The 26,002-nt window shown below is 33.4% G+C and overlaps 5 protein-coding genes across 13 annotated transcripts; 3 read left to right on the top strand and 2 right to left on the bottom strand.

Annotated features, from left to right (window-relative positions):
* Positions 1-2: 2 nt before the first annotated feature.
* LOC123680004 (rab3 GTPase-activating protein non-catalytic subunit) lies at positions 3-7,007 on the top strand. Of its 2 annotated transcripts, XM_045617632.1 has the most exons (7): positions 3-114; positions 181-280; positions 346-566; positions 624-894; positions 1,030-1,348; positions 2,219-5,054; positions 6,599-7,007. In XM_045617632.1, the coding sequence occupies exons 2-7, from the start codon at positions 190-192 to the stop codon at positions 6,761-6,763; spliced, it is 3,903 nt and encodes a 1,300-aa protein (XP_045473588.1). In that variant the 5' UTR covers positions 3-114; positions 181-189; the 3' UTR covers positions 6,764-7,007. The 2 variants fall into 2 exon arrangements, with proteins under 2 accessions (XP_045473588.1, XP_045473587.1); XM_045617631.1 differs by having other exon boundaries at positions 25-280.
* Positions 7,008-7,310: 303 nt separating this feature from the next.
* Positions 7,311-18,372, top strand: LOC123679743. Of its 4 annotated transcripts, none has more exons than XM_045617189.1 (9): positions 7,311-7,463; positions 7,517-7,810; positions 9,243-9,648; positions 11,456-11,873; positions 14,386-14,735; positions 16,610-16,935; positions 17,022-17,187; positions 17,605-17,975; positions 18,126-18,372. In XM_045617189.1, the coding sequence occupies exons 1-9, from the start codon at positions 7,457-7,459 to the stop codon at positions 18,341-18,343; spliced, it is 2,556 nt and encodes an 851-aa protein (XP_045473145.1). In that variant the 5' UTR covers positions 7,311-7,456; the 3' UTR covers positions 18,344-18,372. The 4 variants fall into 4 exon arrangements, with proteins under 4 accessions (XP_045473145.1, XP_045473147.1, XP_045473148.1 ...); XM_045617191.1 differs by having other exon boundaries at positions 16,616-16,935; XM_045617192.1 differs by lacking the exon at positions 18,126-18,372 and adding an exon at positions 17,402-17,483 and having other exon boundaries at positions 17,605-17,637.
* On the bottom strand, positions 18,368-19,347 carry LOC123679744. The gene is made up of 3 exons (XM_045617194.1): positions 19,107-19,347; positions 18,712-19,055; positions 18,368-18,582 (listed from the first exon to the last, which is right to left on the bottom strand). Exons 1-3 carry the CDS (start codon positions 19,156-19,158, stop codon positions 18,415-18,417), a joined length of 564 nt encoding a protein of 187 aa, XP_045473150.1. The 5' UTR covers positions 19,159-19,347; the 3' UTR covers positions 18,368-18,414.
* A 674-nt stretch (positions 19,348-20,021) lies between these two features.
* LOC123679747 (U6 small nuclear RNA (adenine-(43)-N(6))-methyltransferase) lies at positions 20,022-21,670 on the top strand. Its single transcript, XM_045617201.1, has one exon. The coding sequence runs from the start codon at positions 20,117-20,119 to the stop codon at positions 21,611-21,613; it is 1,497 nt and encodes a 498-aa protein (XP_045473157.1). The 5' UTR covers positions 20,022-20,116; the 3' UTR covers positions 21,614-21,670.
* Positions 21,671-22,382: 712 nt separating this feature from the next.
* Positions 22,383-25,556, bottom strand: LOC123679745 (glutamic acid-rich protein-like). 5 transcript variants are annotated; one of them, XM_045617198.1, is made up of 3 exons: positions 25,456-25,556; positions 22,695-25,012; positions 22,383-22,541 (listed from the first exon to the last, which is right to left on the bottom strand). In XM_045617198.1, the coding sequence occupies exon 2, from the start codon at positions 24,977-24,979 to the stop codon at positions 23,267-23,269; it is 1,713 nt and encodes a 570-aa protein (XP_045473154.1). In that variant the 5' UTR covers positions 24,980-25,012; positions 25,456-25,556; the 3' UTR covers positions 22,383-22,541; positions 22,695-23,266. The 5 variants fall into 5 exon arrangements, with proteins under 5 accessions (XP_045473154.1, XP_045473151.1, XP_045473153.1 ...); XM_045617195.1 differs by having other exon boundaries at positions 25,400-25,550; XM_045617197.1 differs by having other exon boundaries at positions 22,383-22,602; positions 25,400-25,550.
* Between the last annotated feature and the right edge of the window lie 446 nt (positions 25,557-26,002).

The raw sequence follows: 26,002 nt of genomic DNA on the forward strand, positions 1-26,002 counted from the left end.
TGTATCTGTGTGATCGGTCATAGATTAAATTCTATGGTCAATATTTATGTTTTTCAGCTAATGTTTTTATTCGTGAAAAAACTGGTAGATGATAAAGGATAAATAAAAAACAAAGTATATCAACTTTTCTGCTTAGCACTTTTGCCAAGATTTTTACATTGTCATCTTTTGCAATTGCAGTATTATAAAATGTCATGCCAAATTAATTTATTAGGAAATATTGCTGGTGTTCGTGAAATAAAAAAATTTTTGTTTCTGCCAGATTTTGAGGAAGATCCGGGTAAATAAAATATTACAATACGCCAAATATAAGAAACCTATATATTACATCCAATATTTTCATAGGCAATAATTCATGGTTACAAAAATGCATCTTATCTGTTAGTCCTATAGGAGATATTATCGTAATAGGCAGAGGAAAAAAAATGGTTATATTGACTTCAAAATGGGACTCAAATTCTTCTTCAAGTATATTTCAACAAACCTTTTCTGGTACTGTACATGAAAGTGATAATATAAAATCTGTGTTGTGTGTTCCGATAGTAACTCAAAGTAAAAGTTCAAATGTGAGTTGTAGACAGAATTGAGCCACAAAAATCTAGTAAAGTACAAACTCTTTCTAGATCTTGCCTGATTGGACTTGCATTTTACTTGGTTTTGACTCTGGATACGTTCGAGCTTATGTGGAAACCTGTGAACTTATTTATGAAGAGCAATTTCACAACGAGAAGATAATCTCTTTAAAATGTCGAAGCCAACATACTCCCCAATCAAGTATTTGTCTGTATCAGCGTACTGAGGAAATCTATGTTCAATATCAAACAAATTTTTGCATAATTAAGGGGAAACAACTCATTCCAATATTGAGGAGCAATAGATCTCAACTTGCTAGAGGTAATTTCCATCTGACTTGAAATTCATTAACATCATAAAAAGATCATATAAATTATTGAAGTCATTTCGTGGAAAAATTTCCTTCAAAAAACACTTTTAAAACTTCAATCCAGTTAAAAAGTGATTTTGTTTCAGTTCAAGCCAATAGTGAGCTTTTAGAATTTGATCAACCACCTCTGGAGGTTAAAAAATGGGAATTTCAAGATCAATCTGTCATTAAAGATATTGCAATAGTTCATTCACCATATTCAAATCTTTATGATCATTTACTTGCTGTATCAACAAGTAGAGGTTTTGATACAAATTTCAAATCTGTTCCCCCTAATGATATACTTGTGCTGGCTGTTGGTTGGAAACCCTTTTTGGGTTTTCATTTTGCTGCAGAGGCTTCTTACCAGCCTATGTTGAGTGATGTAGCTAAAATAGTAGCCTATAAGTTGAAATCAGCCCTCCCGTAAGTATTTTTTTTATAGCATGGATGAGGATTTCCGTTTAAATTTAGAGATATGGTCGCACCAGTAATGGTCCTCAGAATTTTTTTCATACTAATGCCTTTTTGTGTTTAAGAATATCGAATAATTCATCATAGTTAATGAATAGTATAAATGTGAACATAAAGATGGTTATCAATTTTCAATATTTATTTTCACTCATGTATCTCAAAACTTGAGAAGCAGACATTGATCATTTTTAGGTTCTTGTTCACTGAACAGATTGCTCTACCATTTTATCACAATGTCTGTAATTCTCAAATTTTGAGCGTGAAATGATTCCACTAATGACAAATCCTTGGTCAAATTCAATTATTTTCTTCCTGTCGTAAAAATAATAAATGCAGAAAGGAAAAAGTGAGAAACTTGAAATTTTCAGTCAGGATAGGTTTGGATCTCGAATACCACCGTTATGTTCAATAATGAGCAAAATCTGACTAAGAAATCCCTTAAAATGGCATTACAAAAATTGAAGCTTTATGCTAAATTTCTTGTTGATAACATCGGAGTCATATTAAATTCAAGTAAAGTTGGCACGAAATCGTGGAGGAAAAACTACTCTTATCAATTAATCTTCAAATTAATTTAAATGAGATATGATTACTTCAAAGTATCTGAAAAAAATGAGGAAAGCAGTCAGGAGCTTTCAAGAGCTTGTCATTCATGTTGCAATTTGGTTCGTGGATACCACATATACATACAGTTCTGTGGCCTTCAAGGGTGCAATTGGCTTGATGATCGCTCAGTACTTTCCTCATTGTTTTCTTTCATCATGTTAATGTCCAGAAAATCATCATTCAATTCTGAGGAGCTAATCATTCTTTATATCTAAGGAGCTGGTTGACTGGAGGTGAAAAACATGACTCAGTTATTATGGAGCCAACAGATCCAATGGTAATGCGATTCGGTTTATGTGATCTACATAGATCAGCGAATACTATCATCCTAACAGACGATCAAAGGATAGGTGCAATTTCCGACAATTTAGGCAGAATTATTATTATAGACATAGAAAAGGGTATTGCTCTGAAGATTCTCAAAGGTTACCGAGATGCTCAGTGTTCATTCATTCAAGTAGTAGATGTCAGACATACTGGTAAATCCAAGGTCAAGAAAGTTGCCCTTTTTCTAGTAATCTACTCTCCGAAGAAAGGAACATTAGAAATATTCACCACACAGCAATTTTTAAAAATAGCCACTTTTTCCGCTTCGAAAAATAGTAGACTTGTCTACATCAATTATAACATGATGGGGTTTTCCGAACCAACAGAATCTAACTACAATTGTCAGTTCACCACTCTCTTGATCGATAATGATGGTAAAATTAAAGAAATTATCATTCCTTTCCACTTTGCACTAAATGAAGAGAGTAGTAAGAAAGCTCGAGATATATACGTCTTTAAAATGTTGAAAGACATGATAAGGAGTGAGCAGCATAACAACGATTTCCTTATGTCCAAAGCGCTGAAAACTGTGAAGGATGTACATACTCTTGAAATGAAAAAACAATTAGTAGAATTACTTTCCAGCATAAAAAGTCTGCCAACAGAATTTTTGTTGGAATGTATGACATCTATTATGGAAAATCTAACTATGGAGAATGATTTCACACTCAGGACAAATAATATTATTTCCTTTCTAAGCTTCTATCACTTCATGAAGAGCAACATGGGAGACGAGGCGTATAATTCTTATGAACCAAATAAAGATATCTCTCTCTGCTATTGGGGATGTATAGATGTTAAGCATTTGAAACACCTTGTTGAACTTATCGATCCTGTTGAAGGTCTTGCTAATGAACCGAAAGTGAAAATTGCCGACGATCAGATATTTTCTTTAGCAGATTATTTAGCATTGTTTCTCATTGAGGGGCATTCTAAAATGAGATTATTGAAAAATTATGATGAATCTGTAGCTAACGTATTATGTGCGAGTCTTTTTGGCGATTACATTAAAAAATGCAAACACCTAGAGCATTTTAAAAATGAAGTTATCAAGAGCAATATACGGGCCAGAGACTTATTTTTGTTACTCATAATGTATTGGGTGAATCAGCCTCTCCATGATTTCTCAAATATAGAAAATCTGATCGATCATCTCGTCAATGTTCTGTATGTTCTCATAAAAGTAGAAATTGATGAATCTCCCAAAAAGACTTCGCTGAAATATTTTTGGGAAGACATAAGAGAAGTTCTGACCAACTCAAGAAAACCCTTTCTTGGTCTGATAGCAGCCATGGCATGTAAATATATCGCCTATAAAATTGAAAGAGATGAAGATCCACGTTCGGTTGAACTAGGTATTGAAGATTTGGAAATATGGTCTAAGGAAAATGTTGAATGGAAACTGCTCATAGCTAAACTGGAAGATGTGGCGATCTTAAACATAATGACTGATAGGAAACATGTAGGTACGAAATATCATACTCTTCCCAAACTAAGCCATCAACAACTGGATGTTAGCCTGAAATTTGTACTGCAACGAAAAGGCTCCGTTAGTGAACTAGTGGCAAGATGGCTTACAACTAGTGGAATTGATCCAGTACTAATTGTTTTAAATGATAAAATTTACCAAGCGTCCAAAAATGATGAAGAGGTTAATTTGGAAAAACTTTGCCCCAAAGAAAAACGTGATTTCCTTGAAACAGATCAACTCTTTTCGTCATTCAATGCTATAAGGATACATTGGCCTTACAGTTTAAATGCTGGAATGATTTTGACCAATATGTGTTGGGAGTATGCCTTAAAATGGAAGGACAATATACGGGAATTGGATTACTTGAAAGCTAGCATATCATGTCTGAAGGCTATCCCAAATCTGTATGTCAAAATAGGCTTATTTAATTTGGTATGGAAAACATATTTAAATACCCCTTTTAAAAACACAATTAAATTGATAGATAGGGTTACAAGAGTTCCTAAGTTGAAATTGTGTATGCAAGATACAGGATTGTCTGATGCGGAATTACGAATATTCATCAAGATTTGCACAGATTACTTAGACACGTTCACTGATATCGTTCAAGACATGTATAATCAAACACAAACACCTCTGCAGTTTGAACCTTTATGGGAGAATGGTGGACAACCTTTAGTTGAATTGGCCATTCAACAAACAGATATAAACTATGAACTTCTTCTCGTTCATTTTGTACTGAGTATGGTGTTCCACATGATGTGTCATTTCTTTTTAAAAGCCGCCAGACCCATGGCAAGCCTCTTCGACGAAGATGTTGTCAATGTGTTCTTCCTTGATTTCCAACAGAAACCTGAAGTTGATTTCAGCAAATCTACTAGTAACAACACAACAGCTAGATTAATACTTTTGAAAAAAGTAATTAGTTCAAGTATTGAAGCTATATCAACCAAAGATGGAGAGATTTATTGGAATGATCATCCTTACTGGATGGAGAAATCTTTGTTACTTGGGAGAATATGGCAGCTGGATCTAGAAATTTTGAGAGTGCAACGACTGGTTCAATTTTTCATTCATGGTCATGATACTATAGGACATGACTTGATTTCGCAGGTTAATGATAGGTATAGGTTAGGAAGGGAACTCTTGACTCTATTAGGGAAGAGACTCCGCAATTACATGGGCAAATCTCCAGACATGCCAACAATATATACCTTTTTAACTCCTCATGTCACTGGATGGATTGAAGGATTGGTGAGTAATACATTACTTATTCATAGTTTTAAAAGAATGAATATAGTCTATCCTCTTTAGAAATGAAATTACGTCACACCTAGTGAGATTTTGTTAGTCTAACCCTCAGAGTAATAAACATAGATAGAAGGAGCATATGTAATTTTCAGTAAGCAAATTTCGTCCCCAACATGAACTTTTAAATTCGACATGAAGCGCGCGGAAATGAAAACATATCAGTGATACGATATTTCACTCAATTCGCGAGTTTCTTCACAAAGAACGCACTTATGTCCCATAGTGAATAAAGGTCCATATTAACTCAAAATATATTGAGATCAATACCTAAATATGTCAGAAAGTCAGAAAACAAACTTCAAGGACGCCAAACGACGTGAAACAACCGTAACACTAGGAAAGCAAAAGTTGCCAAACCTTGCATTTCAGTAAGGAGATACAGAAAATAATAAAGTGAAATTTGATTTCAGGGTTTTGATTTCACCTTACAATAAAAAGTGAACAGGGCAAATAATTAAATCAGTAGAAAATAATAAATATTCTGCTTATTATGAATCCAACAATAAGGAAAAATATCGGATTCCAAATCATCAAATTTCCATATTTAATCGGGAATCATTCAAATAAATATATTTCATTCAATATAATATACATTCATAATGATATAAAATTGTGGATTTGAAAATATTTCACAATCCGAGAACATAATCTAACCATGTTGGGGACATGTGAAAATTGCCTATACTTCTTCTATCTATCTTTACTACTCTATGGCCTAATCAAAGTCTAACAAAATGATTAAAAAACTGTCACTTGTCTAAAACATGGAAACGTTAATATCTCCTCACTAAATAAGGCCCGGACTGGTACAGATGGCACTGCCAGTACCATAGCATTACAGTGACTATATTCTATATATATATATACATATCGTCAGAAAGGTTTGACTAAAAATGGCGGACTTTTGACAATTTTATGACCCCTTGTCGCCAAGGTTAGAATATAGTCACTGCAGCATAACCTAATGAACGCACTGTTATTCACTGGAATTGAAGTGGAATTATCAGTTGTATACAGGGTGTTCCTTTCATATGAACGTATGTCGTAAATGTGATAACTGTTGAGATACAGGGTGGTAGAGTTTCTAGGAAAAGATTTTTTTTATAACCGCAATAGTGCTATTGCTGATGATTTTATGAAATTTGGTACACGTTATCACTGCATCAAGATACATAGTTAATTTTTTTTCTGAAAACTTTACCAACCCATATCTCAAAAGTTGGCACATTTACGACATACGATCATATAATTTTTTTCTTAAAAGGGATACAAGAATCGGCCTCTTAAATATTAGCATATCCTTGAGGAATACCCTGTATAAACGTCACTTTTAACTTTCCAAGGTGAAAATTAATTTATTCGAATCAAGAAAAAAATGGGGATATGAGGAAACGCTATGAGCAGCAAGAAGGCTAGATCTCAGATAATAATTGTATTCAATAAATAAAATATGCTATTCGTTCTTGACACTTAATATTAAATTTCAGAATAAAGATTGGTGTGCAGATAGTACCTTTAGGAATATTAGACGATTGGCGAGACTTACTGTATATTTGTTAGATTCCAAAGAAGAAAAAGGTTCCGAACATAAATTAGCACATTTAATCTTTGAAGCAACTGAGGAGCTTGAGGGAATCATAGAGGATGATTGACTTTGATTAATTCCTAGCAAATCTTCATATCTTATCTACAAGAATTAATTTATACCAAAAGCCAATAATATGAAGACGAGAAATTGTTCGAGAAAAAATTCGATACAGAAATGTCTAATTGGGTGATAATGAATTAATGTGGTACAACCAGAATGGTTGCTTAATGAGAATGTTTGTTATTGTTATTTATTTTATTCACTTTTATTATATGAGCCGATAAATGCAGATTATAATTTTATTCAAATGTTGTTTGAATTATCACCAACTTTACCTAAAACGATTATTCAGTGTAAAATCATTAATAACCTAGTAATATGGAAATTGCATTTATTGATAATAAGCATGAAAAATCGAATATAGAAATTAAATGAATAAGCAATATCAAGTTCTGGACATAACATGCCTTAGTGATCATAACAAACACGTTTGCATATTATTTGAAGATACTGATCTTCAAAAAACAGCCTTTTATTTGGAAATTTTCCAAATGTTCATATTCTTTGAGAAGATTTTCACTTCAAAATTAAGTTCCTGAACCCAGTTAATCCACTGAATTTTCTACAGTCAAAAAAATGAAATAACTAAATTCAATCAATGTCACATCGTCTGGCATTTGCTGAGAAGATTAATAAAATATTATAAAGAATAATTATTTATTTTGGAGTTTTGTCCGTTCAAAATTTCTCTTTGAAAATGGCCAGTAAGTATATGAAGTTATCAGATATTTACACCCCCTAAACCAAATCTTTTCAGACGTGGACATAACAAGGAGCGAATACATAATAAAGCGTTTGATGTTGCTCCAAACTATGGAAGCACCAACTATATCAGATGCAAAAAAGAATTTCGGAGATGATTTCGCTCAGAAAATCTTCTGCAATTGCGATCCGAACTTCAAAGAAGATTTCGGATTGGAACCACCTTTAAAGGGGCCAATTGGTGGTGACTTGTGGACTTCTCCAAGTGATTTGTTGATAGGGAAGGTATGCCTCAAGCCACCTCTCACTTCCAAACATATCAGAGCGTTAACACATCAAGGAATTATGGGTAAGATTATCAAGAAAAGTTCAAAATTTTGAATTAACGAAATTAATATATGTATAATCTACATCCATTTCACCTTTCGGTGTTTGGAACGAAATTAATAACACATAAAATAATGAAAAAAGCACTGCAGTGATTGGGCCAACATATGTGGCTGAAAAAATTTCAATAACACCTTCCAGTAGGCCTTCAAATTACTAACTGACAAAGAAACTGCAACACCCAGAAGGAGCTCTTTAATTTTTTTTTAGTAAAACAGATAGTATGGCAAGTAGTAAATGATTGAAATTTGGAGAAAAAAACGAAGGGTTTACATTTTTTGTCAATAAATTTATTAATAATGTGTTTGTCTACCGCGATTATCTATACACTCCCCAACACGTCTCGGCATTAATGCAATAAGATGGTCTATTTCTTCTTGAGAGATACAAGCTACATGTACTTCATATCTCAGAAACACCAAAGTCTGTGGGGGCTCAGATAATTTTCCAAGCCTTTTACCCAAGATGTCGCAAATATTCTCTGGCAACATGACGTCGGGCATTATCTTGCTGAAATATTGGATTCTCGAGCCGGTTAAGGTAAGGGAGAATATATGGCACCACTATTTCTCTAAGGTAACGCAGCGCTGTCATGTTACCTCGAATAAAGACTAAAGGTGACCTACTTGCTTGTGCGATAGCACCCCATACCATAACTCCTAGGGTCCGGTGTACATGACACTCAACATCAAACTGAGGTTCACGTCTTTCTCCCCGACGTCGTCTAACCCTTCTTCGGCCATCATGTGCACCCAAGGATAATCGAGATTCATCAGAAAAGACGACCTGATGCCATTCCACATTCCAATGTTGAGGTCCAAAAGAACTTATCCGGCGGTAAATCGTTCAGACAGTTACAGGATGGCCTTGTTCTCCTAACCACTCATCAGCCAAAGATCGAGTTATTGCAAATCGGTCTCTAATGGCCATAAGTCTTAGACGTCGTTCTTGAACTTCATTTGTGCCCCTTCGACGTCCAGTGCCTACTCTTCTTTGATTTTGGGCATTATCAAACCACGCTTGACAACATCTCATAACAGTAGTTTAAATCTGTTCGTACGATTAGCGATTTCTCGAAATGACAACCCCGCCTCCCGTAGACCAATAATTCGACCTCTTTCAAATTCACTTAGCTGGCGATAAATTCCGCGTACATGTGCTCTAGGCATTTAGCAACAACTAAACATCGACTTTGGATCTCCTCGAACAGCTGATTTGTTGTAAAATTGAAAAAACTTCCAAAAAAGGACTACAATATTTAAGTAACAAAAATTGTTTACATGAAAAAACCTTCACGATTTTTTTCTCCTAATTCAATCTTTTACTCCTCCTATACTATATATCTATGTTTCACCAAAATTATTTATAATTAATTACCAGAATATCCTTTCCAGATATCGGATCCAAAATAGAGAAACTCTTTTGGAATCAAGTAGAAATCGAGAAGAGCAAGGAGATGGAGGAACAGGATAGAACCTTAAGATTGTTGTGTGAAACATCAAAGAAGGAAGCAATCGCTGAGGTACAAGCCCGCATGCTGGAGGTGTTCAAAAGACAAAGACTGGAGCTCATAAATGAAATGGACGACCTCTGCAAGAAGGAAATGAGTCATATGGAGATCAAATATCATCTGGACCTTCAGGAGGAATTGAAAGACCAAGCGTTATACCTCGAACAGCAGTTTCAGCTAAAGTTGGAAGAGGAAGTATCCAGGATCAGCGAAATTATGACAGTTCATTCTTCAGTGAACCTCGAAGAGTTGGAAATGTCAATGAAGAAACTCTTCCAAACTCAAATCCAGTAAGAAAGCTAAGATACTAATTTTGGAATAGGAATAACAAGCTCTCAAAAGCTCCTGACTTCACGTCGGTGCTTTTCTCATTTTTATTCATATCATATGAGATTTTTCGTACTTCCGGGCCTAAAGTGACAACTTCACTCCCTTGTGACAGGTACTAAAGTGTCACATTTAATCCCTCCGGGATTAAATATTGACGAAACTCCCGGAACGATTAAATCACAAACAAACGAATTTAAGAGATATTTTATTGAAAAATATAATTAATTAGAATGGTAATTAATGTTAATATTCAAATTAATATTGTGACAGTTCGTCATATTGACCAGTCTTTCCTGGGTTAATGCACCAGGTAACTGACGAGTAACAGATAGGTCCTTTTCATATTGAACTGGTGTTTGTTTCGAAGATCCTGCGGAAACAGGAAGCGAGAATGAGGACTGTGACATAACTATAGTGGACGAATCGGCGACTTGACCAAATATTTTATCTGAAATTTTTTGTTCATTTTTAATAGACGATTCAATATATCCCTCGGCCACGTTGGAGGATTTCCATCCTCCATGTCTCTTCAGCACGTCTATTGTTGCTCCCGAATCAGCTAACAAAGACGCAGATGTGCGTCTAAAACAATGTCCCGTATAAGACGTCGCATTTTCTAATTTCAAGAAAGCTGCTATTTGCCGTGGCAATGTACCAAACATGTTTTTTCCTACTACTCGCGTAGTACATTCTTTGTTGATGTATTGAACAAAAAATTTTGAATGAGGTGTCCCTGTCTTTCGCAATGCCACATATTTTCGAAATATCGCCACAAAACTGATGGCACTGTTTTCTGAATTTTTGATCACAAAATTTCGGTCAATTTTATTTTTGGTGTTTCTAATCGCAATTAGGAAGGAATCGCCCAAATCTCTCACATCGTCGATTTCTAAATCAACCAACTCTTTTCCACGACAAGCTCCCGCAACGCCCAAAATAAGTGCAACCTACAAAAAAATTGATTTCTTAAAATTTCTGAATATAAACAAATTTCCAAATTTGCCTTAAGCATTAAATATTTATCATCCGGAGCCTCCCGTAAGAACTGATCTACCTGCTCAGACGTGAGAATTCTTGACTTCTTTGGCTTAAATCCCTCATTTCTTCTCTTCAAAAAAGCTAATAATTTTGGAAATTTACTTATATCAATATCTTCTCTAATGTTAATAACCGATTTCAGCATTGAGTAATGTGCCCAGAGAGTTGAGGCACAAACCGCTTTTGATTTATCATTGAAGTAGACTAACAGCGCATTTTCAGTAGGTTGTCTCACATTTTTTAAGCGGCACCACTTTTTAAAAGCATCGTACTGCTGCTCGTATAGTTTTCTAGATTTCGGTGGTAACAATTCTTCACCTACTTCGGCTGCTCTTTTATCAATATCAGATACACCTTCTTCACTCATGATACCAATAATTATCAATAACAATGTTTCTTTACAATGACACTAGTAATGACAATGTTTCTAAATTATAATTGTCACAACGCAATGTTACTATGGTAACTTATTTTAAAGACAGTTTATTAAATGAGTTGAAGAGAGAAAAAACTGATTGAAATTATTGAAATAATTAATAAAATCATACCGGAAGTACGAAAAGTATCGTATATACCTTGCGACTGAAGTACATTTAATCCTTCAGGTAAATTATGGCCCTCCCTGCGGTCGAGCCATAAACTTTACCTTCAGGATTAAATGTACTACTTCAGTCCCGCGGTATATAATATACTATTTTTAGAAAATTCTTAAATGAAATTAAATTGCAGAAAAGCAGAAATCCATGCCCTTTTTGAGATTCAAAAGGAGCGATCGAACTGCAGAGAAAAACTGAGGGCCCTCCAACACGACCTAGAATGCAAAAATTTGGCGAATATGATGTATCTTATATGCATGGAAAGGAAAAAATGCTCCCACGAAAAAGCGTTTGCTGAGAATCAATTGACGCAAGAAATAAGCGAACTGAGCTCTATCCTTCGTAGCAAAGACGAAGAAATAGCGAGGATCACAGCGGAAAGAGACAAGCACAAGAAGGAGGTGGAACTGAGGGAGAAAGCACTGCTTGAAATGATCAGAGAATTCCAGAAGTTCATCAATTTCGCTCTCAAATCAGTTCCAAAGCAGGCCGAATATCTTTTGTGTGCCGAGAAACTTATGGTGTTCGAGCTAACCGAGGCTTTAGCGAAGGTGTTTTCCATCCCTATTTTCCTACCTTTTTTTAAGAGAAATATCATTTCGACAAATTATATCATTAATTTTTATGCAGGCTTCTCCAACAGTGGCGCAGTGCTCCCTCGTTCTAGTTGGGGAAGAGAAAGAAATCTCATATGTTCGGTCACACAGCGTGTTAACTTTTTTCTGGGAGGGTTTTTGATATAACGGGTGTTTTTTTTCGAGGTATATAACTTTAAGTTGGCATTACTGTTCAAGATGGCGACCGATTTAACAGCTGTCAAGTGATTTATTCTCAGTTTGGTTTGGCAATTCATCATGAATAGACTCACGCCTGAACAACGCTTGCAAATAGTGCAATTTCATTTCTAAAATAATGGTTCTGAGCGGAATACGTATCGCGCACTACGTCCATTTTATTTTGTTTAGCGATGATGAAGCGCACTTCTGGTTGAATGGCTACGTCAACAAACAAAACTGCCGCATTTGGAGTGAAGCTGATCCTCAAGTGTATGCCGAAACACCGTTACATCCAGAAAAACTGACTGTTTGGTGCGCTTTATGGGCTGGTGGTATCATTGGTCCGTACTTCTTCAAAAACGATGATGGCTAGAACGTTACAGTCAATGGTGATCGGTATAGAGCCATGATTACTAACTTTTTCATTCCTGAATTGAACAACCATGATGTCCAGGAGCTGTGGTTCCAACAAGACGGCGCAACATGTCACACAGCTCGTGCCACAATCGATTTATTGAAAGACACGTTTGGTGGCCTAATTTCACGTTTTGACCTGTGAATTGGCCTCCAAGATTGTGATTTAACACCGCTAGACTACTTTCTGTGGGGCTATGTAAAGTCATTGGTCTATGCGGATAAGCCACAAACCCTTGACCCTTTGGAAGACAACATTCGCCGTGTTATTGCCGATATACGGCCACAAATGTTGGAAAAAGTCATCGAAAATTGGATGTCCAGATTGGACTACATCCGAGCCAGCCGTGGCGGTCATATGCCAGAAATCATATTCAAAATGTAATGCCACAAGATTATCTTGCGGATAAATAAAATTCATGTCAATCGAATAATCCATCGTTGTTTTATTGCAATTTAAAGTTCTATAGCTCTAAAAAAAACACCCTTTACTTGGCATGATAGGTTTTTTTTTCAATATTGAAAAGTTATCATCCTATTGGAATTTATTTCTGCTCAAATATACATAAGTTACCCTCTTGAACAGTATACAGGGTGTCTCATTCAAAAGTGTCCACCCTCAACAACGATTCAGAATTTGGTCGATCAGGTCGATTTTTGATGACAGGGGGACACAAAGCTTGTTTCTACTAGGTCATCAGGAATTTCAAAAGGGGAAGTGGGTAGTTTTGTAGCACAAATGAATGCATGGATCAAATTTGTATAAACCTGCAGTTTGTGTTCTCAAAAGTATTCACAAAGTTACATGGTGTTTGTTATGGAATTATGGTACCGATAAAATTAAATGAAACAGAGATGTTTTAACTGATCGTATAATATCTATTGAAAAAAAAATATCTTTCACAAACAATGTTAGTAAAAATTTACCGCAAAGTGTTCTCCATTCTGATTCGTTGTTGAGTTATTGAGGATGGACACTTTGAAATGAGACACCCTGTATATGAAATGGACCTGATATATACAGGGTATGAAAAACAGCTTTCCAAATTTCGTAAATGAAAATTTGCAGAATCTTCTCCATTTCAAACTGAATTTGTCCATTATTGATCTTCAAGATGCGCAAACGAAAACTATAAATTTCAAATGAGCTCTTTTATTTAAACAGTATATTTTCACACATATTTCCCATTCTTTCAATGTACCACTCTTGAAAGCGAATTCCATTCAGGACAATTTTCATTTACAAAATTTTGTAAACTATTTTTCAAACTCTGTATATCATCCATTTCAGAAATATCGCTCGAAAGAGTAATTCATGAATAATATTTGATCATGAGGCTGAAGGACTTCGGTTGATGGCCAATAAAGAACTATTATTATTTGATCAGAAATAAATTCATAAATGTCTGCTTGGAAGAGCTGATATTCCTAAGGAAACCAAATATATTCCTACCAAATTTCATCAAAATTAGACTAGTAGTAGAACCTGAGATATGGAGAACGCAGGAATTTCATTAAAATTGAATAATAATTATAGAAGTAGCTACAATCTTAGATACAAAACCAAAGTTGTTCAGGATGGTCTGAAATGATGATCGGAAGTTTTGAAATCGGAGACCCAAAAATGATCACAATGCTTTTTCTAGACTCGAAAGCAATATATATTATGTAGAAGTAGTTGCCTACACAAATGTTTCTCACGTAATATACTAATAGTTAAATGGTATGCAAAAAATTGATTATCTGGAAATTATACTTCAAAATATTGATAAAATAAAAATTACCAAATGAATTTGAAACAATATCAAATATTCAATTATTACAGATAATAAATACTTGGTATTGGCATTGTTATTGAATTATTTCCCTACAGGTTGAAGTACCTAAAGGCAGAGAATATGACTACGATCGGAATTATCTATGGGACAAGACACCAGAACGGTCCGAGTCATCAGGGGGCTCCCTGAAGGTCAAGGACGGTCACGACTGCCTCAATCAACCAGAAATCAGCGAAAGCGAATTATCCCTAGAACAATTCCTGCCTGGTTTCTACTATAACGATCAACTATTTGTTAGAGAAGATTTCAGAGACATGATATCGCAAGGCTTAACGATTAAAGAGAACAACATGCTTTGGACCAAACATGTACAAGATGTTATGGATCACTTGAGTCAACCTTGCCAATCCTGCATGTTCAACGACAAAAAAGATAATGATCACGGGTATCTATGTATTATTTTTTACTATTATATCTATTTTTTTTTCTTTTTTTATTTATTACATAAAATCTACAAATCAACTAATGAGTTGTTACCGTAGATGTAAGTTTTTATCCATTTTACAAATTTTATATCAGTTGTAAAGTTCAATAGTATATTCTAGCTCATCATAAAAATTGACTATAATTCATTCATTTTAGAAATGGTATGACGTCAGGTATCAAAAGTTATGTCGTTGCCAGAATGTCAAAACAAACACCTTTTGAGATTCTATTCTGAAACTTTCCATTGTAACAGGTTGATTGAAAAGTCCCCTGTCTACCATAGGAAAACACTTTTTTTTTTGGCAAAATTCGATTTTATTATTCAACATAGTTGCCTTCGAGGGCGATACAGCAATTATAGCGATCTTCCAACTTTTCGATACCATTTTTGTAGTACAATTTGTTTTTCCCTTCAAAATAGGCTTCAGTTTCGGCGATTACTTCTTCATTGGCGCTAAATTTCTTTCCAGCAAGCATTTTTTAGATGTCTGAGAACAGGAAAAAGTCGCTGGGGGCCGGATCTGGCAAATACTGTGGATGCGGAAGCAATTCGAAGCTCAATTTATGCAATTATGCCATTGTTTTCATTGATTTGTGACATGGCGAATTGTCTTGATGAAATAGCATCATTTTTTCTTCAAATGGAACCGTTTTTTAACGATTTCATCGTTTAAACGATCCAATAACGCTATTTAATAATCGCTGTTGATGGTCTGGCCCTTCTGGAGGTAATCAATGAAAATTTTACCGTGCGCATCCCAGAATACTGATGATGCCATAACCTTGCCAGCTGAATCGGTTCATCGTGTTTAGTCCACTAAGCTGACTGTCGATTGGACTCCGGAGTGAAATGATGGAGCCATGTTTCACCCATTGTCACATATCTACCAAAAATTCAGGTTGATTGCACTTAAACAGCTTCAAACCAGCTCAGAATCATTAACACATTATTGTTTTTGATGGATTGTGAGCTCGCGCGGCACCCATTTTGCACACAGCTTTCTCATGTACAAATATTCGTGAATGATATGATGTAAACGTTCAGATGATATCTTCACAATGTCTGCTATCTCGATCAATTTCACTTTACGATTATTCAAAATTATTTTGGGAACTTTTTTGATTTTTTTCGTCGGTGACAGCCTCTTTTGGACGTCCACTGAGTTCGCCGTCTTCGGTGCTCATTTTACCACGTTTAAACTTAGCATACCAATCAATGATAGTTGATTATTTTCCTGGTGCAGACCCCGGAAACTCTTCATCAAGCCAAGATTTTGCTTCAACTATATTTTTTCCCTTCAAAAAGCAATATTTTATTAGCACACGAAATTCTTTTTTTTTTTTCAAATAACAAAAGTAGCTACACTCATAACGCAATATCTCACAAACTAATGGTCGGACTGCTGTCAAATTTTGAAATCGTTTGAAGGTTGGTACTAACTAAAAATCATATGGATTTAATACTAGCACCGCCATCTGTGCATCAGACCGGGGACTTTTCAATTGGCCTAATATACTGGAAGGTCAATAATGATTCATTAAAATTCTTATGGAATCAATAATTCATATAAATGCCGATATACATAAGTATAGCACAAGAAAATGAAAACAACCTAAACCTATTCTCATTAAGAATGAAATAAATACAATCAGAATAAGTACATCCGTAACATAGCAAAGGGTTGACAACACAAAATTAGGAAATTGCACGGTTTTTTGTGTGTTTTCAAGGTGGATACAATTAGAGTCCATTATTCTATATCTTGACATCAATGATAAATATACTTCAAGAAGCTTCATGTTCCTTTATTATCACTACTAGAAATTATTTAGTTCCAGAATTGTAGAAAAAAAGAAATCCCTGATTTCTTATCAATCAAGTGTCCATTTCTCAATGAAGGAAAAAGATAAGACCTCAATGCTCTCCGTAGAAAAAGATAAAAAGTACAAGAGGGCGTCTCTCAAACCTATAGAACCTGAGGAGATTCTTCAAACTATAAATTTCAGTCATATTGGCTCCGAAGAAAATAGAAAAACTCTGATAAGTGCGAAAAATTCCTTAGAAGTTCTCAAAGATAGTATCACAAGACGTAGGTCTTCAACAAAAAGCGATGATATCATTAGATCAAAACTACCAGAAATGGAAGTGTTAACAGTAGGTGAGGAAAATTATCGAATAATAAATATGCCATAACAATGAATGATATTAATTTTTGAATGGAACAATTCTTACCATATTTTTCAGATGATATATCCGAAGAAAAAGAAATTACTCAGGGTAACGAATCAAAGTTATATCTTGAAACGAGAGATTCAGTAATTAAAACCAAAATAGAGCAAATGATAGGATCTGGAACTGATGTTAAATCCTTAGTTGAGACTGTTGTTGAACCCAAAAAAATTACCTCAAAGTAAGTTCATGCATATCAAGACACATCAAAATTAGAAATAACTCACTTTATCAAGCAACCTCATATACACCAAAATTTCAGTGAAATCTGACAAATTCTGAGGTGTTACATTTTTATGTACAATAATGTGTCAACTCAGGAACTATCAGGTGATATTTTGCTCATTAACGAACAGTATCAAGATATTCAGATCCTGAAATATTTCAATTTTCAGAATTGATTTTGACCTCAAATTCTTCATCAGTGAGTCAAATCCAATCATTTAAGAGCACCATCTGGCAATATACTGAAATGAGGTTTGATTCGTTATTTCTTCTTAGAAATCATTTCTCTCATAGGCAAATATTTTGGAAAAAACTTTTTTGTAATGAGTTTTTTGTTGAGATTAGATACTAAGAAATGTTGTGTTATTTTTAGAATCACAATGACAACTGATTCAGTGGAAGTGATCAAAAAAAGGGAGTCAGTGTTACCCAAAAAAAAATTGCAAGAGGACACCCTATGTGAGATACAGAAGTGTGATGGATTGAAATTTGAGGACAGCACAGAAGAAACTATTACAAAAGTTTCTCGTCCACGTGATATGTTTGATACCGACATTGAAACTCCAAGAAGAATATCTATTGCTTTCACTGGTAGATCTGTAATTTATGAGAAAGATGAAGACGATGATGAGTCAGAAACTAAGGAAGCGATAAGAAAAGTGAAAAAGAGAAAACAGCATGTGAAATCCAAAAAAACTAAACCAACTAAACAACATGGACCAAAGAAAATAAGTAGTATTAAAGGTAGAGTTTTCAAAACATCTTAATCTATCCAAAATTGATTGAAACATTTTTTTGAATGAAATATTAACCAGTAATTCAAAAACCTCGATAATTCAATGTCTCTTGCTTTTAATCAATTAGACACTAATCAAAATATGCAAATTTTTTCAGATAAACCTGAAAACACTCAACTGACCAAAGTATCAACAGATTTAGAAGAAAAGCACAAAGAAACAGATACACTCAAGAAGGTAGTAATGGGCGATTCAAATATGGAATTTTTCAATCAGACAGACAAACAATTTACCTCAGATCGCATTCTTTCCTTTGTGAACATTTTGAAAAACCATCCAAATCTTATAAGATTATTTACCTCTGTAACAAGATGAATTATTTTTTAATAAACGTTGAAATATCATATTTCAATTTATTTACTATTATCAATCATTTCATACATTCATTATAAAGAAGTAATTGGGATTTTTGGTGAGTAATTCAAAGCTTCTTGATATTTCTCAATTCTGCTTTGTACATATTCTTCTGCTGAAAAATCTTCAGCTTGTTTACATTGTTGAATCAGCACCTCTTGGAATTCCTTTTCCTTCTTTAGTTCCCTTTTTTGACGAATCTACAAAAATATGTGTAGTATAATACAGAATCAAAAATATATTTATAATAAAATTGAATAAAAACAGAACAGGATGGCATTAGTTTTAGTAGAGATCATAGTAGGAATAAACTTATTGCATCAATTTACCTTAGCTCTTATAAACTTAAGTTTTTTCCTCAACTTTTTCAGTTTGTGATTTTTCATCTTCTGTCGCCTAATGACAACTAATCTTGCAGCTTCTATTCTATTATTATTATTATCTGGTGGTGTTTCAATTATAATATCATTTTTTATAGGATCTTCAATTATGGGAAGGTTGTAATTTCTTGGAATCTCAATTTTTTGTCCATAATTAAAAGGTGTTTTTATATCTTCATTTCGACGATATATCCAATTATTTTCTATTTTCGATAGTTGTGGTATGAATTTGATAGTAGAGGAAACTGATCCAGTTTCGAATGACAAAGTACGAAAAATACTCAAGGTTGAACCTACAAATCCGTTAAATAGAGGTCAGTTTATTATTAAAAAATGTAGCAAACCTATTTTCTTGGTTAGTGAAGGTTGAAAGATTCTACTAATAAAACCTGACATTGTCCAAGAATTCTCTGATGAGAAACCCTTTAGAATGAAAATATAAAAGACTCGTAAAATAGTTGTCGTAGAATTAGAATTGGATTCTTAATTTCAGTCTACAATTTTACATAACAAATTTTCATTCATCAATCTCAAGATAATAAGCACAGATAACAGAGTAGAAATAATAAGATTTAGACCTATACGATTTTAGGTTAGTTAGATATTAAGATCATAGACCTAATAATATATATATAATTAATGGATATTAGGTCTATGATTAAGATGCATCTTATTAGATATTCTGTCAATTCTGTGCCATAGAAATTGATTCTCTATAATAAAATAGAAAACTTTATGAAAATCATCATTATTCAACATATATATAAATACATTATATTTCATTTCATTTAACGAGTTCTGAGAAATACAATAAAATTAATGAATTTTGCTTCAACAAGTTTATAGGATTGGATTGATCTCTCCTTCTTTCTCAGCGTAACATCGGCCGTCGCACATCACATCACAGATAAATATCAAAGCCTAGTAATCTACAATGAATAAAATAAAGAATCATGATGATCGTCAACGTCAACCTTCGAAAGAAGACGACATACCGAAGAAGAGGAATATGTGTTGTTGTTATTGAAACCATAAAATATTGTATACTATACCATAGAAAATCAATAACTCAACTGAAACATGGATCATGGGATTTGGTCCTTGCTTGACGGAAATTCATTATAAATAAGATATCAGTCAGAAATGTAGACAAAAAAATATTTGTGGAAATTACTTGGTTTCATTTTATGAAACATCCTATCCGTTGAATAATCTTGAGAGACCTTACATTACAATAAAGAATTTGTTCTATGTTCTTAGATCAAAACATTCCATTTAGCCTAAAAATATTTGAAAAATAACGAATATAAATCGTTTTTTTTTCCGATTTTTTTTGGAACAGTGGAACAGTAAGATGTCAATGAATAGGTATATGCATCCAAGAAATATTTATAAAAACCCACCAAATTTCAAACAACTGGCCATTGATTACCCAGAATTTAGACAACATGTAAAGCAGGAACTTACTGGCAAAGTGACCCTTGACTTCAAAGATGTGAATGCTTTGAGAGCATTATCCCGTACCTTACTGAAGAAAGACTTCGACTTAAATGTGGATATACCTTGTAACAAACTGATTCCTACAATTCCTCTCAGACTGAATTATTTATTATGGTTGGAAGATCTGTTGAATATAGAAAAAAACACTGAACAGATACATGGGATTGATATTGGAACTGGCGCATCTTGTGTTTACCCTCTTATAGCTGCTAAAAAGTTCAATTGGAAAATTATTGGCACTGAAATTGACAAAGAAAGCATTATATATGCCAAACAAAACGTTCAGCAGAACTTATTAGAGCATTTTGTACTAATACATGAGGCTACATCAAATTCTATCCTTTTGGAATTGGTTACATCTAGCAATAGGAACTTTGATTTCTGTATGTGTAATCCTCCTTTTTTCTCATCAACTCAAGAACTTGACCCGTTTTTTAAATCAAGGAAATCTACAAGACCTCATCCCAAAAACGCATTTTGTGCATCTACTAATGAAGTTGTTGCAAATGGTGGAGAGATTGAATTTGTAACAAAGCTCATCAGGGAAAGTGAACAGTTACGAAACCAAATCAAAATTTATAGTACTATGTTAGGTCACAAATCTAGTCTTGTACCACTGAAGGCACTCTTACGTGAAATTGAAGTTTGCAGTTTTAAGCAAACAGAATTTTGTCAAGGTCATACCACTAGATGGGGTTTAGCTTGGACTTTTTGTGATATAGACTTAAGGAAGATACCTTCCACTCTGAGTAATATTAAGTCGAAATCTAAACCACCATTAAGCTATGTAATTCCTAGGTCAATAGATAAAAGTTACACATTAGAAAATATTAATGAATCTCTTAAAGAAAAATTTGTTGACCTGGAATTTGTAACTAATGAATTTAAGAAAACTAAAGCAATTATCATGTATGATGTCATAGCATATTCTAATACTTGGTCAAATCAAAGAAGAAAGAGGAGGCTAAAACTTAAATGCTCAGAATATGAATCAAATGTTGCATGTGATGACTCAATAGATTCGAAACTGAACAGTTCAAATGAAACTGTAAAAAGCCATAACTCTGAAGAAACAAATTTTGAAGCGCAAGGTGCTTTTGATAAGTTTGCAGGTTTAGAAATTGCCTCAACAACCCCAAAGAGGGAGCTTGAAGATGAAGATGAATATTACAATAACAAAAAGTTCAAAGGTTTTGAAAATAAAAACAATAATAATTTTTTAGCAAAATTCTTTATAACTTTGAAAAAACAAAATGACTCAATTGTTTTAGATTTATTTACTTCTGACAACAGTACTAAGCGGGAAACCATTCATCGAATACTTCAATATTTGAAAAATAATCTTAAATAAAGTTATAAATAAATAAATACTTCAATATAAAAAAATAATCTTGAATAAAGTTATTCTCACAAAGTTGGTTCTTTATTTGAAAAAATATTTTTATAAGGATCAATATTAACAAACTTTTTAATTATGGCTTGATTCTTTCATCAACATGGCCAATTTATTCATTTCATGTCTAGTACCCTTATGATTTCTTGCAAGAGGTTGTTTCTATTGGATCCATCAACCTAAAATATATATGCTATAGTTCTATCTGAATAAGTATTATGTACTTACATATATTATTTTCTTCGAATTCTTCTTGAGATTTCTTATAAATTCATCATTACTTTTCAATGGAATCGTAGCTACTATAGTTATTTCAGGATTAACTACTAAATTTGCAATAGAACTTTTGAATTTTTCACTAATTAGTTCCATTTTTCATCAATAATCATTATTGTTTTTGGCTGGAACAATGACCTCTTCAATTCCTGTTTTAACTTATAGCGTATTCGACTGGCTGCACCAGTTCGTATTAATTTCGAGCTAATTATGTCATTTAGCTACTACAAAAATTCGCACTGGTGCAGCCAGTCGAATACGCTATTATATTTAATTTAAACTCACATTACCAAGTACAGGAAGTATAAGTTGTTCGAATGAAGTAATATCCACAGAATAACTTCCTACTTTATATGGTGATTCAATTCCCCTGAAATTCAGATTTTTTTGGCAATAACAGTAAAAAACACAATAAACGTGTGTATATAGCAATTTAAAATTAACCTTTTTCTGGCGAAGATTTTCCTTTCATTTTGTAAGGTAAGAATATCAAATCCCAATCTGCAACCTTCAACATCCCTAACTTCTTCAGTTATGAATCCTTCAACATTCACATTTTTTTGCTTCAAATATTCAACTATTTTTTTTATTAATGTTGTTTTGCCGCTACCTGCAGGTTATGGAGCTCTTTAAATTCATACTATAATTATTTGTGTATAAGATGTAAATACCTGGCAAACCAGATAAGCAAATGAGCATTTTTCAACAAAAATTAATGAGATTTAGAGATAAAAAAACAAATTGTTACAGCACCTAACCTTACGTTGATGGATTTATTGTTCTATGAATAAACGACATCCTATATTTTCAACGAAAATGTTTAACTATGAAAAAGAAATTGAAGTCAAGAGTACTATGGAGAAATTAGAGATGATTATCTGTGATTGCGAGTAACGCTTAGTATGTTCCATATTCTTCTCAAAATCGAAGTATGTAAACAAATGTTAGTGATTTTGTACAAGCTAAGCGCTACTCGTAATCTCAGATAATCAACTCAAATCCGCAGCACTCTTGACCACGAATTTAAATGAACTCTCGTTATTTCTCCTTAGAATGCGCCATGAAATAAAGAACTTCTTAAAAATGAAATAAATTTTTATTTACAATTTCAATACATAAACATATTTTGATATGAAATTATTGAAAATGAACACATTTTGCAAAACTTTTTACATTACTTACAAAGTAAAAATGACTTTCACTAGTCATAATTGTCCTAAATTCAACACCAAGTACATTATCAAAAATTCCATTGATTTAGGGTATAACTCATAGTCTGCCAACTGTCTAGCAGACTATATAGACCAGTGGAATTTCTTTCTTCTCTCATAAAATTTAGTTCCCAAGAATCACACTCAAATTGGGTTTAAATTCAGGAGAACCATCTTTTATCACTGTACTACTGAGTAAAGACGGTCTTCTCTTTTTTGCAGGTGGCATAAAAGAATTATTTAAATCTAGTGAAGGAAATGATGCCTCAGAATCTCTACGCCTTTTTTTCTTTTTTCTTTCGTTCGGGGTAGATTCCAGATTTTCGTGATCAGACTGCAATTCCTTTTTTATATCTTTAGACATATTCTCCAAATATATGGAAGATTCAGTGAGAGAAGAATATTCATTTTTATGTTTTTTCTTCTTCTTCGTTTTTTCCTTTAAGCTGGATGCTAGGTTTTCCGCATCAGACTGAATTTCCTCTTTGATATCGACAGAAATATTTGAATATGCTCCTGTGTTTTCTGGTTGAATGGTAGCAGATTGTTCCGAAACTCTCTCCTGTTTTTTTTTCTTACCCTTAGAACTGGATTCTACGTAGGAAACTGTTTCTTCCTTCATATTCACAGAAATAATTCCATTTTCTCTTCTCCCATTCTTCTTCTTTTTTTTATTTGGAATGTTTTCCAAATTTTCTGCATCAGATTGCAGTTCTTTTTTGATATCTGCATAAATATTTTCTTGCACCTTTCTTGTCGATGGAATAAGAGACTCAACACTAGCAAAATCTTTCAGGTGACTGACATCATGAATCATAGACCCACTTTCAATATTTTTTTCTTGAAAACTATTTTCTTCACCATGTTTGCTATTTCTTTTCTTTTTCTTTCTATCTTTGTGAACCACATTATCTATTTCAAATTGCAAGTTACCCAAAAGTTCTTCAGTGTTTTCTACACTTTTATTATGTTTCTTTTTCTTCTTTTTGTTATTTGGAATGCCTTCGAAATTTTGTGCATCTAACTGTAGTTCTTTTTTAATGTCTTTATGAATATTTTCATGCTCCTTCTGCAATGGAATGGGGGATTCAACACTAGCAGAACCTTTCAGCTCACTAAAATCGTGCTCTTGAAAACTATTTTCTCCTTTATGTTTGCTATTCCTTTTTTTGCTCTTCTTTTTGTGCATCAGATTATTTATTTCACATTGGAAGTTACTCGATGTTGTAGGACATGAATCCAAGTCTTCTGTGTTTTCTACATTTGTTGATTTTTTACTTTTGAATTTTGTCTGTAATATTTGTGAAATCAGTAGACTTTTATCGTCATATTCTTCATTATCCACTACTTGCTTTTTCTTTCGTTTTGAGTTTTTTTCATTCTTGTCAAAGCTATGAATTGCTTCCATTAGTTTTTGTTTGATTTCATCTTGTAATTCAACCTTTGCTTTGTATTTATCTCCGAATAAAGGATGTCTTTTCTTAATCGAATCAATAGGAACAACAGTCTCCTTTTTATTTTCTCCTTCCAATTGCAGAAAGTGATTTAGACCTCCTTTTATGTTTTTTTTTGATACAGACTTTGTCAACAGTAAAACAGATGATGGTTCAACTTTTTTTAAACCATTTGGTCCTAGGAAGTATGTAGGTTCACACTTATCAGAAATAGGCTCTAAATGAAAAATTTCAGATTGTGCCTTCACTTTAGATTTTTTAGTAAGATCAAGCTTGGCATGCAGCAAAACATTTGGATCTATATCTTTTGGAATTTTTAATAAATGAATTTCTTCCTCATCGCTATCAAATTGAAGTTCTGCGAAATGTTTATATTCTTCCATTTTCAAATACTAACTAAGCAGAAAAACATTCTCCTGAAAAAAAAATTGTTTCAATTAATTAATTAATAATTACTTAAAAAATAAACAAATTTGATCATTTGGAATTTCCGCAAGAAAATTAATGAAACCAACTAATGTTATTGAAGATAATAAAAATATAAGATTGATATTTTTTCGTCCAGTGACTACTAAATTATTATCTATCTTAATTTCACACTGTATATTGCTTTGTTTCACCTGTGATACAAGCTGATTTGATTAGATTCACGGAATACTCCTTCCAATATAATAATAATAATAAGTTATAAGTGCCTCCATCCCATATAGCGGAGCATGAAATAAATTACTCGATCAGTACAATATTCAATGAACATTTCATTATTTGAAGAATTTATTATTCCTAACATACTGAATACCTACCATCCAAATTAATAACTCATTCTACTTTATATCTCACACATAACAAAACTGCTAACCGAATTTGGGTAACTGGATTAAATATCACGACAGAAGTAAAAATATACACATTATTTCTCTCCAAACTTTAGGGGTTATATCACAGACTAACAGATACACAATTAGAATGTGTTCCCAACGGAGAAATATTGAAAAATTCCACAATATAAAGTTTATAAGTGAAGTTTATGTGTACCTTTTCTGGCTGCTACGCCAGGTAGGCTTGTTTAGGACAATATTTCGCAAAAATTTCACCTTTTGTAAATAAAAACCTTAGGGAAAGGTGGTTTTATGAACAAATTAACTGCGGCCAAGTGTATAAATGAAGGCTTCGCTCCATTTTTGGAAGTAGTCAGTGGAAGAATAATCTCTATGGCTGATAGTATTTTTGATATAAGCGGTATTTTTCTAGTAAACTCAATATTTCTCCGGTGAGAACACTGGGTAGTTGATATTGTCGCACAATAATATGGCGACGGTGAATATGGTCAATTCTGTGGTTATTTCGTTCATTCTTCCACATCTTGTAGAACAAAATCGTGGGAGAATATATCAGAAACGCACAGT

Source organism: Harmonia axyridis, chromosome 5 (genome assembly GCF_914767665.1).
Source record: "Harmonia axyridis chromosome 5, icHarAxyr1.1, whole genome shotgun sequence".
Classification (NCBI taxonomy): Eukaryota; Metazoa; Arthropoda; class Insecta; order Coleoptera; family Coccinellidae; genus Harmonia; species Harmonia axyridis.

What these genes read in the sequence shown, in the direction of transcription:
- LOC123680004 (XM_045617632.1), top strand. Translation starts at nt 190, where the DNA reads ATGTCATGCCAAATTAATTTATTAGGAAATATTGCTGGTGTTCGTGAA. An exon ending in CTCAAAGTAAAAGTTCAAAT is followed by an intron (nt 567 to 623) that starts GTGAGTTGTAGA and finishes AACTCTTTCTAG; the next exon opens with ATCTTGCCTGATTGGACTTG. An exon ending in AAGTTGAAATCAGCCCTCCC is followed by an intron (nt 1,349 to 2,218) that starts GTAAGTATTTTT and finishes TTTATATCTAAG; the next exon opens with GAGCTGGTTGACTGGAGGTG.
- LOC123679743 (XM_045617189.1), top strand. An exon ending in CTCTTCCAAACTCAAATCCA is followed by an intron (nt 9,649 to 11,455) that starts GTAAGAAAGCTA and finishes ATTAAATTGCAG; the next exon opens with AAAAGCAGAAATCCATGCCC. An exon ending in TAACCGAGGCTTTAGCGAAG is followed by an intron (nt 11,874 to 14,385) that starts GTGTTTTCCATC and finishes ATTTCCCTACAG; the next exon opens with GTTGAAGTACCTAAAGGCAG.
- LOC123679744 (XM_045617194.1), bottom strand. Translation starts at nt 19,158, where the DNA reads ATGTCAGGTTTTATTAGTAGAATCTTTCAACCTTCACTAACCAAGAAA. An exon ending in TTCACTAACCAAGAAAATAG is followed by an intron (nt 19,056 to 19,106) that starts GTTTGCTACATT and finishes ACGGATTTGTAG; the next exon opens with GTTCAACCTTGAGTATTTTT. An exon ending in TTAAGTTTATAAGAGCTAAG is followed by an intron (nt 18,583 to 18,711) that starts GTAAATTGATGC and finishes ATATTTTTGTAG; the next exon opens with ATTCGTCAAAAAAGGGAACT.
- LOC123679747 (XM_045617201.1), top strand. Translation starts at nt 20,117, where the DNA reads ATGTCAATGAATAGGTATATGCATCCAAGAAATATTTATAAAAACCCA.
- LOC123679745 (XM_045617198.1), bottom strand. Translation starts at nt 24,979, where the DNA reads ATGGAAGAATATAAACATTTCGCAGAACTTCAATTTGATAGCGATGAG.